General features: G+C 44.3%; 1 protein-coding gene across 1 annotated transcript in view; it reads left to right on the forward strand.

The window, feature by feature from the left end:
- Positions 1 to 19,234, forward strand: part of LOC104036601 (proprotein convertase subtilisin/kexin type 5) — a 252,794-nt gene that overhangs the window by 184,242 nt on the left and 49,318 nt on the right. The window contains exon 9 of the mRNA XM_075725548.1: positions 6,704 to 6,804. Within this exon, the coding sequence (XP_075581663.1) occupies positions 6,704 to 6,804 (101 nt within the window). The remainder of the gene's footprint in view (positions 1 to 6,703; positions 6,805 to 19,234) is intronic.

The raw sequence follows: 19,234 nt of genomic DNA on the forward strand, positions 1-19,234 counted from the left end.
TCTACCAGGATTACTTGCCTGTTTAGGTGTAAAATCCCAGGCTATGGGATGTGATAACCGCCCTAGGTACCTGCCAAAATCCTTCCACACGCCCTGCCACCCAGGGACAGGCCGCCTCAGGGCATGTTTCAGTATCACCTCACCCAAAAGTTGTCTCCTCTTATGCCAGGATGACACCAGATTCCACAAACCTGACAACAAGCCGACAGTGTTAATTAGTAGTATTAAACAGCTCACATAAGGGTGAACAAGGACCTCGGGAGCCTGCATAATAAAACCACCCACATCAATCCCCGGTAGGAAGAGGGAGATGTATTCCCTCATCCTCTCCACGAGACAGCTCCCCCAGGACAGTAAGGGCATCAATGCCAGGGCAAAGCACATAGCCATTGTTTGTATTAACGTGTTCCCAAGCTCAGCAAAATAGATAAGCATTGCAGCCAGCAAACTCCATGACCCGCACAGAAGCTTGCCACTTAATAACTACTATAGCTATAGCACACTCAATTCAAAACAGCTGTTGTCCTGTGCCCCACGTTGGGCGCCACAAAGGACTGTGGTGGGTTAACCTTGTCTGGCCACCAGGTGCCCGCCAAGCCGCACTCTCACTCCCCCTCCTCAGCAGGACAGGGGGAGAAAATAATATTAAAAACTTGTGAGTAAAGATAAAGGCAGTTTAATAAAGAAAAGCAAAGGCCACGTGCGGAAGAAAAAAGGAATGCAAAAAGATTTATTCTCTACTTCCCATCAGCAGGTGATGTCCAGCTGCTTCCTGGGAAGTAGGGCCTCAGTACACGTAGCAGTTGCTTAGGAAGACAAACACTTTAATAACAATTTCCCCCCCCTCCCCTTTCTCTTGGTTTTATTGCTGAGTACAACGTCATATGGTATGGAATATCCCTTTCGTCAGTTTGGGTCAGCTGTCCCAGCTGTGTCCCCTCCCAACCTCTTGCCCACCACCAGCCTACAGGTCTTTGGGTGGGGTGGGGGGTGTGGAGAGACAGCCTTGATGCTGTGGGAGCACTGCTCAGCAGTAGCCAAAACACTGGTGTGTTATCAACACCATTCTAGCTACCAATACAAAGCACAGCACTATGAGGGCTGCTATGGGGAAAGTTAACTCCATCTCAGCCAGACCCAATACAGGGATTAGCAATTAAAATTATACAAATTCATTCCCATGTAAATGAGAAAAAACTCAGATGTCCTATGAGATTCTGCAATGTAGTAATACAGAAATACAGATCTGATATTAAGGAACAGTGCATGGCTACTACTTTATAATGTCAGATTCTCCAGTTTCTACTTATTGTTCATTGCATTCCTCCAGTTCTAATGTCTTTTTTTTTTCCTTTTCTGTTTTTCTGTCCAAATTTTTGCAGAATTTATTATGATGTGGATAACCAGTCACCAAATGTTAGACACTCATTTTGTGGACTAGAAAGGGACAAGTAAAAATTCCTATAATAATGTTTTGGCTTCAATATGGATTAATAGAATCTCACACACTTTTATAACTGCCTTATGACTTTTTTTCCCTTTTAATTCCTATGTGCTTTTAGAATTTTTTATTACAAGTATGGGGTGTAATATAGTATTAGGACATTTTCTAGTTTGGGGGGTTTTTTCATGCTTGTACAGTCATAGTTATCTGATTGCATAATTTCATCTACACAACTCTGTTTTCCACATGGAGGTTTTTTTACTGACTTTGGACTAAAGTAAATGACAACAACTTCTGGTCTGTAACAATTTAGGTTAATGGTTACAGTGAAACACTGATGTTAGCATCTTACATGAGTACTGCAGTCTGTTGCTCAGGTAACATACTCAAAATGTACTTGACTTTATGCTGCACTAAATTGTATTACATTAAATGCTTGCCCATTATGGACTGTTTCCAACCTTTGGATGCATTATACATGCCCAAAACATACAAAAATTTCATAGATGCAGTAGGATGTATGCCTTTTACATACACACTTAGAGAAAAGAATTAGAATTATTTTTAGGTGTTTTCAAGAGCAGCTGCAAAGTGCAGACACAGGTATAGAAACTCACACTCAGAGACAAAGGGAAATGAAGGCTAGGTAAAGACCATAAAAATGTACTTTATGGAGGTAATCTTTCAGAACAGAGTGAGTGTAGCAGTAATAGCCAATGGCGTACAGTTGTGAAGGTATTTTTTCCTATTCTTCTCTTCTCTGCTATTTTGAATGCTATAGAAAAATGCTGGAAGATCATTTTGCCACTCAGGACCATACAGCTAGAAAAAGTTAAGCACCACCTTAGCTATAGCTATCTATATGGGCCTTGAATTTATCAAATGTTACACAAATGCATCATCTTTTCTTTGACTTCCTTTTTCAGATAATTTCTTAAATCCCTAATGAATTTACATATGATAATCCCTCACGGATATAATTTATAAACCTAGTACACTACTCATCTTCTATAAATAACCTCTGTACTTATTGTTTCTCCTATTTCTTTTCTTCATAAAACAATGTCACGTCATCTGCTGAATTTCTTTCTCTTTTAAGATATGTTTCTGCCTTGCTGACCAGCTTCTGCTTTAAGCAGAACTTGAAACAAAAACAAAAAAACAGAACCTTTCAGTTCTTAAAACACAGAGTATCAAGATACAACATGGCACCTTCAATTTTGAGTAAATACAGGATGCAGTAAGGAACAGTAGATTTTTGTTAAACCCTTGTCACTTTTAGGGACACAGATTGGTAGAAATCAACATATCTTGAGGAATTATAGCAGCAGGTAAAAAATGGTTCAATCAGTTCAGAAGGCTCAAGTCATGAAATATGAAATAGCAGGAAACGAGGTTTAGAGTAAGCATGTTTTCTGCTAAGGAAAATTCTGGTTTTGACCTGAGTCATTAACTTCCCAGTAGATGAAACTATGGGAACATTGATGGAACAACCTTAATAATGACTGTACAGAAATGGCATCTCCTTAAATCTTCAGAGCAAGTTGCTTATACAAACTATTATGGTGTGTCTAGTTTTTTCTTTAATAAGTCTGTGCATTTTCTGAAAGCTGCTGGACTTCCACATATGACAAGGATTGCAGTACATTCTAGTGATTCCTATAACTTTCATCTAACTTTCCTCAGGGTGTCCTAGGCTGCTAATTTCATGTTGATTAAACTATGCCAGTACCAGATACACTGTCATTGCCTTCAGCCAAATCTAGTGTTTTCAAAAGTGGTAGAAGTGGACATAACTCAGGGCCCTAGAAATATTACATGGACTGATCATGGGTAATCTCATCACCATTTTCATAGATCAGCCATTGTTATAATGGTATTTGATGCATACAAATGTGTTGCACTCAACAAAAGATTAAAAAATTACTGCTCCTACCCACCCTATTATACGGAATGACAGCTAACATACACTAATAACAGCTTCATGGTGCTGTCAAGTATCATGTGCCCTTTTATTATGATTAATGATGTTACCCTCATGTGGTTCAGGAATTTGTAGCATTATTTTACTTCTTGAAACTCGCTGGCCTGTTGGTGTTCCTGTTCTCTTTTTTTTTCAAGGTAGAAAAAAGACTTCTCTGACAATGAATCTATAGTGCTGAAAAACATGCTTTAGATCTCTGAGGTAATTTACACTTAAACATCTCAGCTCCTCTCAGCAACTTCCCTTTGAAATAGCTCAAATGGTTTTTCCACTTAGGAAACTTTTTTTTTTACACATTCTCTGCTGAAATAGTTGCTGAGATAAGAGGCTGTAGTTCTAACTGCTTCGACAATATCTGCTTAGAACATGAGAGACAACACTGCAGAATAAAGAAGGGTCATGGTTTTGTTATGCTTGATATCTGTAGGTACAGGACATAAAACCACTCTGGAAGTGTGTTGTTCTTCTGGAGGATCAGAAATAAAGAATGCAGTGTGCTCTTCACTATATTTAGAAAATGTCTTTTAGGGCAAAGCTGCTATGAAGGCACTTCTCCAAGCCTGAGCTCCTGTAGGCTTTGTTATCCTTCAGTCATCTAAGGAAAGTGCCTGCTGCAACACTTCTTGGCAGGGAACAAGTCACCAGGCTGTGAAAGAGACAAACATGTGTTAGTCTTTTTCTGCCCTTCCTTTTTCCTAGCTTCCCTTCCATTCCCTGCTACTGCTTTGACCAATGTTTTTCCAAAAGGGATACCTCAAGCTTACATATCACTATTTGGATGTGTGTCATCCTGTAATCCTTGGCCATTTTAATTTCATCTGCAAAATTACTACTTGGATTTGCACATATAGGCTGTTCCTGCTGCAGTTTAATCTCTTAACATTTTCAGGGCATTTATAGGATGTGCATGCAAATACGTTTTGAAACAATTTTCATTGTCTAAATTAATGAACAATTGATAGGAGGGAAGAAGAGAGATAAAGAAAAGATATGAACACTTTATTTGTAGGATTCAACTTTTAGTTGGTAATAGATAAAAGAATTTTTTAATGAAAACGTGTGTGCAAATATGAAGGATATTAAATAATTGTCATGGTTTAGCCCCAGCCAGCAACTAAGCACCACGCAGCCGCTCACTCACTCCCCCTACCCCAGTGGGATGGGGGAGAGAATTGGAGGAGTAAGAATGAGAAATACTCCTGGGTTGAGATAAGAACAGTTTAATAATTTAAATAAAGTAAAATAGTAATGATAATAATAACAATATACAAAGCAAGTGATGCACAATGCAATTGCTCACCACCTGCAGACCGATACCCAGACAGTTCCCGAGCAGCAATCGCTGCTCCCTGGCCAACACCCCCAGTTTATATACTGAGCATGACGTCATATGGTATGGAATAGCCCTTTGGTCAGTTTGGATCAACTATTATGGCTGTGCCCCCTCCCAGTTTCTTGTGCGCCTGGCAGAGCATGGGAAGCTGAAAAGTCCTTGACTAGCATGAGCACTACCTAGCAACAACTAAAACATCAGCATGTTATCAACATTCTTCTCCTACTAAATCCAAAACACAGCACTATGCCAGCTACTAGGAAGAAAATTAACTCTATTCCAGCGAAAACCAGGACAAAAAAGCAAAAAAGGTCCTTTCTAGACTTCAGTATTCTTGAATCTGGCCTTTGGTAAATTTAAGGGCATGACATTATAAATCCATACTTTTCAATTTCTAGAACCTGCCATTTTGTTTCACTTTACTCTCACCTGCTTTCAACAATCACTTCATAGGTCCTGTTAACTTCTCTTTTAGAAGTGTTTTGTGTTAGCCTGCACATCCTTACATGTCACTAAAACTTTCAGCAGCCTTATATGAATTATGTAATATATCTACTTCTGAATATTAATGCATATGTGTGAAACCTATACCTCCTATTTACAATTGCTTGTATTGTTCTCAGATGGCATGTGGCTAGGTTTTTAGATCATATTTTGCATAGCTTCCAGCTTCAAAGCCAGACAGATATTTTTACATCCTGTACTTTTTTTGTGATTTTTGATCCTCTCCGTTCTGCATCTTTGTGCATGTCTGTTTTGCAAGTGAAATATGATGCTAGTGAATATATTTTGAGCAAATTGTTCTTATTTAGGTAAGAATTTGTATAAGTAACTTCTCTGCCCCTCATAGGCAGATATTTTATGTCTATTAGTGACTGAATCTCAAGTATCAACTGAAGTGCTGAGAATAAGGTTTGGCCTCACAGGTCATTCAGTCTGCCGCCTTTTTGGAAGTTTCTATGCTGTGGACTGCTGTCTGATAGTAAGTGTTCTAACATGCACATGGATTTTGCTTGAGCTTCTGTTAGGTGGTAGTGAATTCTTGTCTCTACTCCTTTGCTCTTCCTAGGAACAACTTCTTCAGAAAGAAAAGTATAAATTAGAATCTCTTTTGATTAATATTGCCTGCAAGAAGCAGCTTCAGAATAAATCCATTTTTGTGTGTGTTTTATTGTATTACAGAAAATATCTACTTAAAATTCTTTATGAGATAGGAACATCCTAACACTAAGTAGAAGACTGTCTCTTTAGTTCGTATTGCACATTATGGCTTTATACATCCACTTAGATCACATATAAAAATATACAGCAGCATAGGTGATCTCTAAACCAAATCTGTGATGACATCAGGATTTACAGATGTCACTTAATTCCATGTGAATTATTGCATAAAACAGGAAGGAAGGGGCTATGGATTAAACACAGCACTTATCATGAGCATAACTATTCTATTCTCTCACATACTTCCAGTATGCAACCCAATTAACCCCTCTGTTTTGTAGTCTCTACAATGGGCATAATCAGTCTGTATGATGGGAGCACTGTGAGGTTTAATTAATTCCGATGTGTAAAGCACTTTGAGAGTCCTGGATGGGAAGTGCTCTATAAATGCAAATAGAAGGGCAGAGTTCGAACCATGCTGTTATAAAACCCTGTGCATGTTTTTCCAACTTATAAGTCTTTTGTTGGTCATGCCATGAAAAAAAAATGAGACTAACTTACATTTTCAGTGCAACAGAGAACAATTCTCCAAGTTCATGAATGTCTTCAAGCTCTGTGTAGAATGTGAAAATCTCAAATCATTGAATAGATGAAGCCTTTTTTTTCCTTTGAAATGAAAGAAGGAAATACCCTCTACTTACATGTGACTCATTCGAACAAAGGAAACCTGTTCTGATTTCTGAAACTGTGTTCTAAATTTCACACATTCAATTTCTTCCAGATCACCACAGACCTGAGGCAGCGTTGCACAGACAGCCATACTGGAACCTCAGCCTCTGCACCTATGGCTGCAGGCATCATTGCACTGGCACTGGAAGCAAAGTAAGATCTGAGTTACATTCTGACCCCCCCCCCTTAAACAACACCCCTCCCAAAAAACCCTAAAACAAACAACCCATACATAGAATAGACTAGACAAGACTAGACTAGACTAGACTAGAATAGTTCAGTTGGAAGTGACCTATAACAATCCTCTAGTCCAACTGCCTGACCGCTTCAGGGCTGACCAAAGATTAAAGCATGTTATTAAGGGCATTGTTCAAATGCTTCTTAAACACTGACAAGCATGGGGCATCGACCACCTCTCTAGAAAGCCTGTTCCAGTGTTTGACCACCCTCTCGGTAAAGAAATGCTTCCTAATGTCAAGTCTGAACCTCCCCTGACGCACCTTTGAGCCATTCCCACACATCCTGTCACTGGATACCAAGGAAAAGAGATCAGCATCTCCCTCTCCACTTCCCCTCCTCAGGAAGCTGTAGAGAGCAATGAGGTTGCCCCTCAGCCTCCTTCTCTCCAAACTAGACAAACCCAGAGTCCTTAGCCACTCCTCATAGGACATGCCTTCCAGCCCTTTCACCAGATTTGTTGCCTTCCCCTGGATGCATTCAAGGACCTTAACATCCTTCTTAAATTGTGGGGCCCAGAACTGCACACAGTACTCAAGGTGAGGCCGCACCAACACTAGATACAGCGGGATCATCACTTCTTTTGACCAGCTGGTTATACTGTGTTTAATGCACCCCAGAATGTGGTTTGCCCTCTTGGCTGCCAGGGCACGCTGCTGACTCCTGTTGAGCCTGCTGTCAACCAGCACCCCCAGATCCCTTTCTGCAGGGCTGCTCTCCAGCCACTCCTCTCCCAATTTATACTTGTGTCTGGCATTATTCTGTCCCAGGTGCAGAATCTGGCAGTTGGACTTGTTGAATTTCATCCTATTAATCATTGCCCAATGCTCCAATCTATCCAGATCCCTCTGCAAGGCCTCTCATCCCTCAAGAGAGTCAACAGCACCTCCCAGTTTAGTATTGTCAGCAAACTTGCTAAGGGTGCATTCAACTCCTGCATCCAGATCATTGCTAAAAATATTGAAGAGAACTGGCCCTAGAATTGAGCCCTGAGGAACACCGCTGGTGACTGGTCGCCTGCCAGATGTAGCCCCATTCACTACAACCCTTTGAGCCCTACCCTTCAGCCAGTTCTTCACCCAGCGCACCATGTACCTGCTCATCTCAACTTGTCCAGAAGGATGCTGTGAGGGACAGCATCAAAAGCCTTACTAAAATGCAGAAAAACTACATCTACCCCCTTCCCTTCATCCACTAGGCAGGTGACTTTATCGTAGAAGGATATTAAATTAGTTAAACAGGACTTTCCCTTTGTGAACACATGTGGACTGTGCCTGATAATTGCATTGTCTACATGGATAGATCTGGCACCTTTTATTCAGGGATCTCAAAGTGCTTTAGAAACTCTGTGTCACAGAAATTCACAGTACCCTTCCAAGGTCAGGAAGGGTTAGCATGCTCATTATAGAATCATAGAACCATAGAATCGTTTAGGTTGGAAAAGACCTTTAAGATCATCCAGTCCAACCATTAACCTAACATTACCAAGTCCACCACTAAACCAATTAAGGGTAGAGTAGCAATTTCATGTTTCCTGGCTTGATGGCTGGGTTATTTATAATGAAAGTAAAAACTAGGAATAATTAAGGTTGGAAAGGACCTCTAAGATCATCACTCCAACCATTAACCCAACACCACCATGCCCACTAAACCATGTCCCAGAGTGCCATGTCTACCCGTTTTTTGAACGCTTCCAGGGATGGTGACTCCACCACCTCTCTGGGCAGCCTGTTCCAATGCTTGACCACTCCTTCCGTGAAGAAATTTTTCCTAATATCCAATCTAAATCTCCCCTGGTGCAGCTTGAGCCCATTTCCTCTCGTCCTATCGCTAGCTACTTGGGAGAAGAGACCAACACCCACCTCACTACAACCTCCTTTCAGGTAGTTGTAGAGAGTGATAAGGTCTCCCCTCAGCCTCCTCTTCTCTAGGCTAAACAACCCCATTTTCCTTAGCTGCTCCTCATAAGGCCTGTGCTCCAGACCCTTCACCAGCTTCATTGCCCTTCTCTGGACATGCTCCAGCACCTCAATGTCTTTCTTGTATTGAGGGGCCCAAAACTGGACACAGTATTCCAGGTGCGGCCTCACCAGCGCCGAGTACAGGGGGACAATCACCTCCCTGCTCCTGCTGGCCCCACTGTTCCTGATACAAGCCAGGATGCTGTTGGCCTTCTTGGCCACCTGGGCACACTGCTGGCTCATAGAATCATAGAATGCTTTGGGTTGGAAGGGACCTTTAGAGGTCATCTAGCCCAACCACCCTGCAGTGAGCAGGGACAGCTTTAACTAGATCAGCTTGCTCAGAGCCCCATCCAACCTGACCTTGAATGTTGCCAGGGATGGGGCCTCTACCACCTCTCTGGGCAACCTCTTCCAGTGCTTGACCACCCTCATTGTAAAAAATTTTTCTAATGTCTATTCTAAATCTATTCTTCTTTAGTTTAAATCCATTGCTCCTTGTCCTGTCACAACAGGCCTTGTTAAAAAGATTCTCCCCATCTTTCCTGTAGGCCCCCTTTAAGTACTGGAAGGTCGCAATAAGGTCTCCTCGCAGCCTTCTCTTCTCTAGGCTGAACAATCCCAACTCTCTCAGCCTGGCCTGATAGGAGAGGTGTTCCAGCCCTTGGATCATTTTGGTGGCCCTCTTCTGGACCCGCTCCATCAGGTCCATGTCCTTCTTGTGCTGAGGGCCCCAGAGCTGGACGCAGTACTCCAGGTGAGGTCTTACCAGAGCAGAGTAGAGAGGCAGAATCACCTCCCTCGACCTGCTGGCTATGCTTCTTTTGATGCAGCCCAGGATACTGTTGGCTTTCTGGGCTGCAAGTGCACATTGCCAGCTCATGTCCAGCTTTTCACCCATCAGTATCCCCAAGTCCTTCTCTGCAGGGCTGCTCTCAATCTCTTCATCCCCCATCCTGTATTGATATCGGGGGTTGCCCCGTCCCAGGTGGAGGACCTTGCACTTGGCCTTGTTGAACCTCATGAAGTTCACACAGGCCCACCTCTCCAGCTTGTCCAGGTCCCTTTGGATGACATCTCGTCCTCCTGGCATGTCAACGGCACCACTCAGCTTGGTGCCATCTGCAAACTTGCTGAGGGTGCACTCGATCCCACTGTCTATGTCATTGATGAAGATGTTAAATAGCACCGGTCCCAGTACGGACCCCTGAGGGACTCCACTTGTCACCAGTCTCCATGTGGACATCGAGCCATTGACCACGACCCTCTGGATGCGACCATCCAGCGAATTCCTTATCCACCAAACAGTCCACCCATTAAACCCATATCTCTCCAATTTAGAGAGAAGGATGTTGTGGGGGACTGTGTCGAACGCTTTACAGGAATCCAAGTAGATGACATCCATTGCTTTTCCCTTGTCCACTGATGCAGTCACTCCTTCATAGAAAGCCACTAGGTTGGTCAGGCAGGACTTGCCCTAGGTGAATCCGTGTTTGCTGTCTCGAATCACCTCCCTGTCCTCCATGTGCTTGAGCATAGCTTCTAGGAGGATCTGTTCCATGATCTTCCCAGGCACAGAGGTGAGGCTGACAGGTTGGTAGTTCCCAGGGTCCTCCTTTCTTCCCTTTTTAAAAATGGGCACAATGTTTCCCTTTTTCCAGTCAGCAGGGACTTCACCTGACTGCCATGACTTTTCAAATATCATGGAGAGTGGCTTGGCAACTGCATCAGCCAATTCCCTCAGGACTCTGGGATGCATCTCATCAGGTCCCATAGACTTCTGTACATTGAGGTTCCTCAGGTGGTCTCGAACCTGATCTTCCCTTACAGTGGGAGGGGCTTTACCCCCCTGGTCCCCATCTTGTGGTCCATCGATTCGGGAGGGGTGAGGAGAGAGGTTGCCAGTGAAGACCGAGGCAAAAAAGTTGTTGAGTACCTCAGCCTTCTCCTCATCCGTTGATACAAGTTCGCCTTTCTTGTTCATCAAGGGGGGTACGCTTTCTTTAACCTTCCTTTTCTGGTTGATATACCTGTAGAAGCCCTTCTTGTTATTCTTTACGTCCCTTGACAAATTCAGCTCCATCCTCGCCTTGGCCTTCCTGACCTCCTCCCTACACAACCGGGCTGTTTCCCTGTATTCCCCCCAGGACACCTGTCCCTGCTTCCACTGCCTGTGCAGTTCCCTCTTGCTCTTTAGTTTGACCAGCAGGTCTCGACTCAGCCATGCTGGTCTCTTCCCTTCCTTGCATGATTTTTTACACTTGGGGACTGAGAGCTCTTGTGCTCTATGGAAGGTGTCCTTAAAGATCTGCCAGCTCTGTTCTGTTCCCCTGTCCCTGAGGACCGTCTCCCAGGGGGTCCTTCTGACTAACTCCTTGAAGAGCTGGAAGCTTGCTTTCCTAAAATTTAGGGTCCTGACTGTACTCCTCGCTTTTTCCATGTCCCTCAGGAGCATGAACTCCACCAATGCGTGATCACTGCACCCCAAGCTGCCTCCAGTCTTGACATCACCGATGAGCTCAGTTGCATTGGTGACCATCAGATCCAGTATTGCGTCCCCTCGGGTAGGGGTGTCTATTACCTGGCTTAGGAAGTTGTTGTCTATACCAGCTGGGTTAGCTCAGTTGGTTAGAGCATGGTGCTAATAACGCCAAGTTCACAGGTTCAATCCCTGCTTACTGCAGGGGGCTTGGGCTCAATGATCTCTCAAGGTCCCTTCCAACCCAAAGCATTCTATGATTCTATGATTTTATTAAATTCTGAGGAAAACTGGTTTCCTTTGAGGACAATCAGTTCCTTTGAAGGAAGTAAAAAATTTTGTGCACAAAGTCATTGCAAATGGTGTGTAATTTGTAGCAACAAGTTTATGCTTCCATTTTTAGTGTTGCTTTTTCAAAGAAACCATGGGCCAATATTCAACACAGAATACATTTTTGCTGCTGAATTATAGTAATGAAAATAAGAAATTCTAATTGAAAAGCTGATATAATCTTAAGTAGTCCAGCACTTGTATCATTACAAGAGAGCATCTCCGGGGCCAGCACGATCGGCAGCGGAGCGCTTTAGCGCGGTGCACAGCGGGGTTTCCCCAAACCAGGGGAGCCTCAGTGGGAGCCGAGAGAGCCGCCAGGAGCCCGCAGCTCCCGCGACAGTGGCTGACGAGACCTGGGCGGGACCAGGAGCAACAGCGGCCAAGCCCCCCACCGTATAAAAGAAGCCCTTAGGGAGCGCTGGCAACCAGGAGCGCTGCGGACAGGGCGCGGCGTGACTCGACAGTTTGCAAGGAAGGGCGTTAAAGCTCTGCCAGCTCGACCAAGGAGCAGGTGTCCACCCGGCAGGAAGCCATGGCCTCTCTAAGCTCTGCACCCACCACGACTGATGCAGATTCCCAGACAGAGCTGCGGTGGGAACATGCTGCCACCCAGATGTCAGGCTGCAGGGTGTGCCCTACTCTTATGCCAGTATCGGATGGCAGCAGTGGGATGACACCTGTGGGAGGTGTGCCCAGGTAGAGGAACTCCTCAGCTTAGTGGCAGAACTCTGGGAGGAGGTGAGTAGGTTGAGGAGTATCAGGGAGTGTGAGAAAGAGATAGATTACTGGAACAGCACCCTACTTTCCCTGAGACAGGCTTGTCAGCCAGATGGGTCATGTGATACGAAGGATTCCCTATCCTCTCTCCGCCTGGCTGAACATGATGACTTAAGGGATAGGGAGCAATGGTGACAAGCTCCTGCTCGGTGCAGCAGGTGTGTCTCCTCTGTGACTGCCCCACCTTCCCAGGTGCCCTTGCCTAATAGGTATGAGGCTCTGCAAGTGGAACTGAACAATGACGAGGACGAGGGTTCATCTAGGTTGGAGGTGTCGCTGAGGTTAAGTCAGCCTATACCCTGTGTCAAAACTGCTCCCATAAAGAAAAAAAGATGGGTCATTGTCATAGAAGACCCTCTCCTGAGGGGAACAGAAGGCCCAATATGCAGACTGGACCCACTTAGGGAAGTCTGCTGCCTCCCTGGGGCCTGGGTTAAAGATGTGAGGAGAAAGCTTCCTACCCTGGTACAGCCCTCAGACTACTATCCATTATTGATTTTTCATGTAGGCAGCAATGAAGTTGCAACAAGAAGTCCGAGGGCAATCAAGAGAGACTTTAGTGCCTTGGGACAACTGGTTAAGGGATCAGGAGCACAAGTAGTGTTCTCCTCTGTCCTTCCAGTTGCAGGGAATGATGAGGGAAGACACAGGAAAAGCCAGCTGATCAATACCTGGCTCCAAGCCTGGTGTCACCAGCAGAATTTGGGGTTTTTTGATCATGGGTCAGTCTACATGACACCAGGTCTGCTGGCAACAGACAGGGTACACCTGTCTCAAAGGGGGAAAAGGATCTGTGCACAGGAGTTAGCAGGGCTCACTGAAAGAGCTTTAAACTAGATTCAAAGGGGGAAAAGGATAAAACCAGGCTCACTAGAGATAAGCCTGGGGACAGCACGCCAATGTTTGAGGGACGGTGTGCTAGCGAGGTCCTTCAGTCTGCCATCTCAATGGAGGTAGGGGATGGAAATCCATGCGGCAGCAAAGACGCAAGGGATATGGATGTGTTAGAAACCACAAAAGTGCCTAAGAATGGCCATGTAGGAATTAGGGCTTCTCCCCCCAAAAAGGTGGCAGGATCAATTGCCCAACTGAAGTGCATCTACACCAATGCACGCGGCATGGGCAACAAACAGGAGGAGCTGGAAGCCATTGTGCGGCAGGAAAACTATGATATAGATGCCATCACGGAAACATGGTGGGATGACTCACACAACTGGAGTGCTGCAATGGATGGCTATAAACTCTTCAGAAGGGAGAGGTGGTAGGGTAGCCCTCTATGTTAGGGAATGTTTTGATTGTCTAGATCTTGATGATGCTGACGATAGGGTTGAGTGTTTATGGGTAAGAATCAGGGGGAAGACCAACAAGGCAGATATCATGGAGGGAGTCTGTTATAGACCAACCAAAACCGATGAAGAGGCAGATGAAATATTCTATAAGCAGCTGGGAGAAGTCTCACAGTCGCTAGCCCTTGTTCTTCTGGGGGACTCCAACTTACCAGATGACTGCTGGAAATACAATACAGTGGAGAGGAAACAGTCTAGGAGGTTCCTGGAGTGTGTGGAAGGTAACTTCCTGACGCAGCTGGTGAGTGAGCCAACAAGGGAAGGTGCCCCGCTGGACCTGTTGTTTATGAACAGAGAAGGACTTGTTGGTGATGTGATGGTTGGAGGTCATCTTGGGCATAGCGATCATGAAATGATAGAGTTTTTGATTCTTGGAGAAGGAGGGGGGTCAGCAGAACTGCTACCTTGGACTTCCAGAAGGCAGACTTTGGTCTGTTTAGGGGCCTGGTTGACAGAGTCCCTTGAGAGGCAGTCCTGAAGGGCAAAGGAGTCCAGGAAGGCTGGACGTTCTTCAAGAAGGAAGTCTTAAAGGTGCAGGAGCAGGCTGTTCCCATGTGCTGAAAGACAAGCCAGCAGGGAAGAAGACTGGCCTGGCTGAACAGAGAGCTTTGGCTGGAACTCAGGAAAAAAAAAAAGGAGATTTTATGATCTTTGGAAGAAGGGGCAGGCAACTCAGGAGGACTGCAAGGATGTCGTGAGGCTATGCAGGGAGAAAATTAGAAGGGCCAAAGCCCAACTAGAACTTAATCTGGCTACTGCCGTAAAAGACAATAAAAAGTGTTTCTATAAATACATTAGCAACAAAAGGAGGGCTAAGGAGAATCTCCATCCTTTATTGGATGCAGGGGGAAACACAGTGACCAAGGATGAAGAAAAGGCTGAGGTACTTAATGCCTTCTTTGCCTCACTCTTTAATAGCAAGACCAGTTGTTCTCAGGGTACCCAGCGCCCTGAGCTGGAAGACAGGGATGGAGAGCAGAATGAAGCCCCCATAATCCAAGGGGAAATGGTTAGTGACCTCCTACACCACTTAGACACACACAAGTCTATGGGGCCGGATGGGATCCACGCAAGAGTACTGAGGGAGCTGGCGGAAGTGCTCACCAAGCTGCTTTCAATAATTTATTAGCAGTCCTGGCTAACCAGGGAGGTCCCAGTTGACTGGAGGTTAGCAAATGTGACATCCATCTACAAGAAAGGCTGGAAGGAGGATCCGAGGAACTACAGGCCTGTCAGTCTGACCTCGGTGCCAGGGAAGTTTATGGAGCAGATCATCTTGAGTGCCATCACACAGCACATATGGGACAACCAGGTGATCAGGCCCAGTCAGCATGGGTTTATGAAAGGCAGGTCATTCTTGACTAAACTGATCTTCTATGACAAGATGACCCATTTAGTGGATGAGGGAAAGGCTGTGGATGTTGTTTACCTGGACTTTAGTAAAGCCTTTGACACTGTTCCCCACAGAATTCTCCTGGAGAAACTGGCTGCTCATGGCTTGGACGGGCATACTCTTCGCTGGGTAAAAAACTGGCTGGATGGCTGGGCCCAAAGAGTTGTGAATGGAGTAAAATCCAGTTGGCGGCCAGTCACGAGCAGTGTTCCCCAGGGTTCAGTATTGGAGCCAGTTCTGTTTAATATCTTTATCAATGATCTGGATGAGGGGATTGAGTGTGCCCTCAGTAAGTTTGCAGATGACAACAAACTGGGTGGGAGTGTTGATATGCTTGAGGATAGGAAGGCACTGCAGAGGGATCTGGATGAGCTGAATTGATGGGCCGAAGCCAACTGTATGAGGTTCAACAAGGCCAAGTGCTGGGTCCTGCACTTCGGGCACAACAACCCCATGCAACTCTACAGGCTTGGGGAAGAGTGGCTGGAAAGCTGCCTGGCAGAAAAGGACCTGGGGGTGCTGGTCGACAACTGGCTGAATATGAGCCAGCAGTGTGCCCAGGTGGCCAAGAAGGCCAACAGCATCCTGGCTCGTATCAGGAATAGTTTGGCCAGCAGGACTAGGGAAGGCTAACAAGGCGGATGTCCTGTTGGGAGTCTGCTATAGACCACCCAACCAGTATGTAGAGATAGATGAAGCGTTCTACAAGCGGCTGGCAGAAGTCTCGCAATCGCTAGCCCTTGTTCTCATGGGGGACTTCAACTTGCCGGACATCTGCTGGAAATACAACACAGCAGAGAGGCAACAGTCTCAGAAGTTCCTGGAATATGTGGAGGATAACTTTCTGATGCGGCTGGTAAGCAAGCCTACCAGGGGAGGTGCCTCACTTGACCTGCTGTTTACAAACAGAGAAGGGCTTGTGGGAGATGTCGTGGTTGGAGGCCGTCTTGGGCTTAGCGACCACGACATGATAGAGTTTTCAATTCTTGGCGGTGTAAAGAGGAGGGGCAGCAAAACTGTTACCATGGACTTCCAGAGGGCAGACTTTGGCCTATTCAGGACGCTGGTTGGGAAAGTCCCTTGGAAGGCAGTCCTGAAGGGCAAAGGGGTCCAGGAAGAAGGAAGTCTTAAGGGCGCAGGAGCGGGCTGTCCCCATGTGCCGTAAGACCAACTGGCAGGGAAGATGACCGGCCTGGCTGAACAGGGAGCTTTTGCGGGGACTCAGGGAAAAAAGGAGAGTCTACTGCCTTTGGAAGAAGGGTCGGGCAACTCAGGAAGAGTACAGGGATCTTGTTAGGTCATGCAGGGAGGAAATTAGAAAAGCACCCCCAGGTCCTTTTTGGCCAGGCAGCTTTCCAGCCACTCTTCCCCAAGCCTGTAACGTTGCATGGGGTTGTTGTGACCCAAGTGCAGGACCTGGCACTTGGCCTTGTTGAACCTCATACAGTTGGCCTCGGCCCATCGGTCCAGCTTGTCCAGGTCCCTCTGCAGGGCCATCCTACCCTCCAGCAGATCGACACTCCCACCCAGTTGGGTGTCATCTGCAAACTTACTGAGGGCACACTCAGTCCCCGCATCCAGAGGATTGATAAAGACATTAAACAGAACTGGCCCCAAAACGGAGCCCTGGGGAACACCGCTCATGACCGGCCGCCAACTGGACTTAACTCCATTCACCACTACTCTCTGGGCTCGGCCACCCAACCAGTTTTTTACCCAGTGAATAGTATGCCCCTCCAAGCCATGAGCTGCCAGCTTCCCAAGGAGAATGCTATGGGAGACTGTGTCAAAGGCTTTGCTAAAATCCAGGTAGATGATATCCACAGCCTTTCCTTCATCCACCAGGCGGGTCACCAGGTCTTAAAAGGAGATCAGCTTGGTCAAGCAGGACCTGCCTTTCATGAACCCATTCATGAACCCATTGTCACATTCAAACTGCTGGTTATGAAAATAATGTGGAAATCATTATTCATTTTGTTAGCAATATCATTTTGCTAAAAAGGCAAAACTAAATTTTCACCCCATTTGTATCATTATTGTATTCAGTGGTATTTTTTGCTTATTGTCCCTCTTGCACTGATTATTTATTTTGAACAGTTATTTTTGGCACTGTATCATTATGGAAAAAGAATAGAGCCTGAATTCTTTACTTTTTCCAGGATTAGACCAATTGTCACTAGGGAGACCACTTGTGTAATGAAGAAATCAGATTTGGCCAAAAATGATGATCTACTATTTCTAAGCAGCTTGAATAATGATATTTGTTCTTGTTTAAAGATACAGTTTCATCTCAAATGAATATTACTGTAATATAATTTTATATACTTGTTCTGTTTAATTTTTTTTCATTTACCTTTTTTCATAAACATTTTGAGAAGCCTGAAAGAAGAGGGCTGTATCTCAGAGTATAAATAGTTTATTGAGGACACAACATACATTATTTTTTGTCTGTCAGACAAACAATTTTGTATCTAATTTTTCTCACTTCTGCTTATTCTGACATGATTTTGAGTATTGTCTGGTATGTATAATCCCAAGACAATTTCAGATGAGATCCATAAAAAATTTTTTCTTGGAAGGAAATTGCCCAGTTTTTTAAATCAATCCGTTATCAAGCAGAGTTAGTACTGTTCTCGGTAATGTATTTGTTCATTTCAAGATGTTTAGCCATTAATTCTTCTGAGATTAATCAAGTGGTAAACCAATTAACATCAATGACATCTTGTCTGTATCTGTGGCCCACATGGCTAACAGCTGTTTACTCAGGATGCAATTTTGACATGTTTTACAAATATTTCTGTGATTTTTTCAGATGCTTTAAAATTGGCTGCTAGACTGCCCTGTTTAAAAACAAAACAAAAAATCCTTCTTCTTTCTCCAAATGAACTGCTATTTTGACTTGATCCCAGTTTCTTTTTTTTGTTGTTGTTGTTAAAGTGTCTGGAAGAAATTATGGGCAAACAATTGCAGACTTATTGACTTATTGTGTTTTAAATGAGGTGTCTACTTTAGAGAGGAAATTTCAATCTGGCAATAATGCAATTCTTAGTGTAGTGAAGGTCCTATAGTACGCTATAGAAATCGGTTTGAATGTTGTTCTTATGATGTTAAACCTATTAGATGTAACAAACCATCATTCCTTGAGAAGAAAATATAAAAACATATATCTCATGAATACTAGAGTAAGCAAACAGATGTGGAGACTGTATAAGAGACATTGATTTAACTATACACCTTTTTGTGTCCTGGAAATCAGACCTTTGATCAAAGGTTTTCTGCCCCAGAAATTCTTGCATTATTTTTTATGATTAGATAAGGATGGTAGATACAATAGTGAATGGCTCAGTTTTCAAGATCTGACATGGGTTTTGTTTTTAAAAGTAAACCTTGATTTTGGTACATAATCTCATTTTCTGACTGGATGACTAATTCCAATTTATGGGAGTTTAGTATTATCAAGTGTAGGCTACTATATCCTTATATCCTTTATCTACCATTCCTCTTTAAATAATCAGTTGAGTATACCCTATCTTGAAACTCTCCTTTTAAAGTTGATAGTATTTTAGTGCCTTATTTTTTACCAGTAGCACGGACAGCTTGCTTTATGTAATTACAGATTGTTTAGATCCCAGATTATAAAGAATGCAGCTCTTGAGATTCCTGGAGGTCTTCCTGAAGGCCTGAAACATGTTTTTCTAAGACTTTATACAGGCTCCCAATAGAATTCCTGAGCTGGTATAATATCTTATTGATTTTTTTGTTTTTTGAAGCATGTTACGTAACAGTCCAAGCCCTTAATGCTCATGAATGACATTTCCTTTTTTTGCAGTTGTTTTTACCAGCTCAGGTGGATAAATTATCCCTAGAAACATTCAAGGTCAGGTTGGATGGGGCTCTGAGCAACCTGATCTAGTTAAAGATGTCCCTGCTCACTGCAGGGGGATTGGGCTAGATGATCTCTAAAGGTCCCTTCCAACCCAAAGCATTCTATGATTCTATGAAGTATTACTGTCATTCTAGTCCAACGGTCTAGTGTGAGAAATTCCACCTTAAGGTA

This window comes from Pelecanus crispus, chromosome W, assembly GCF_030463565.1.
Source record: "Pelecanus crispus isolate bPelCri1 chromosome W, bPelCri1.pri, whole genome shotgun sequence".
In the NCBI taxonomy this organism is placed as follows: domain Eukaryota; kingdom Metazoa; phylum Chordata; class Aves; order Pelecaniformes; family Pelecanidae; genus Pelecanus; species Pelecanus crispus.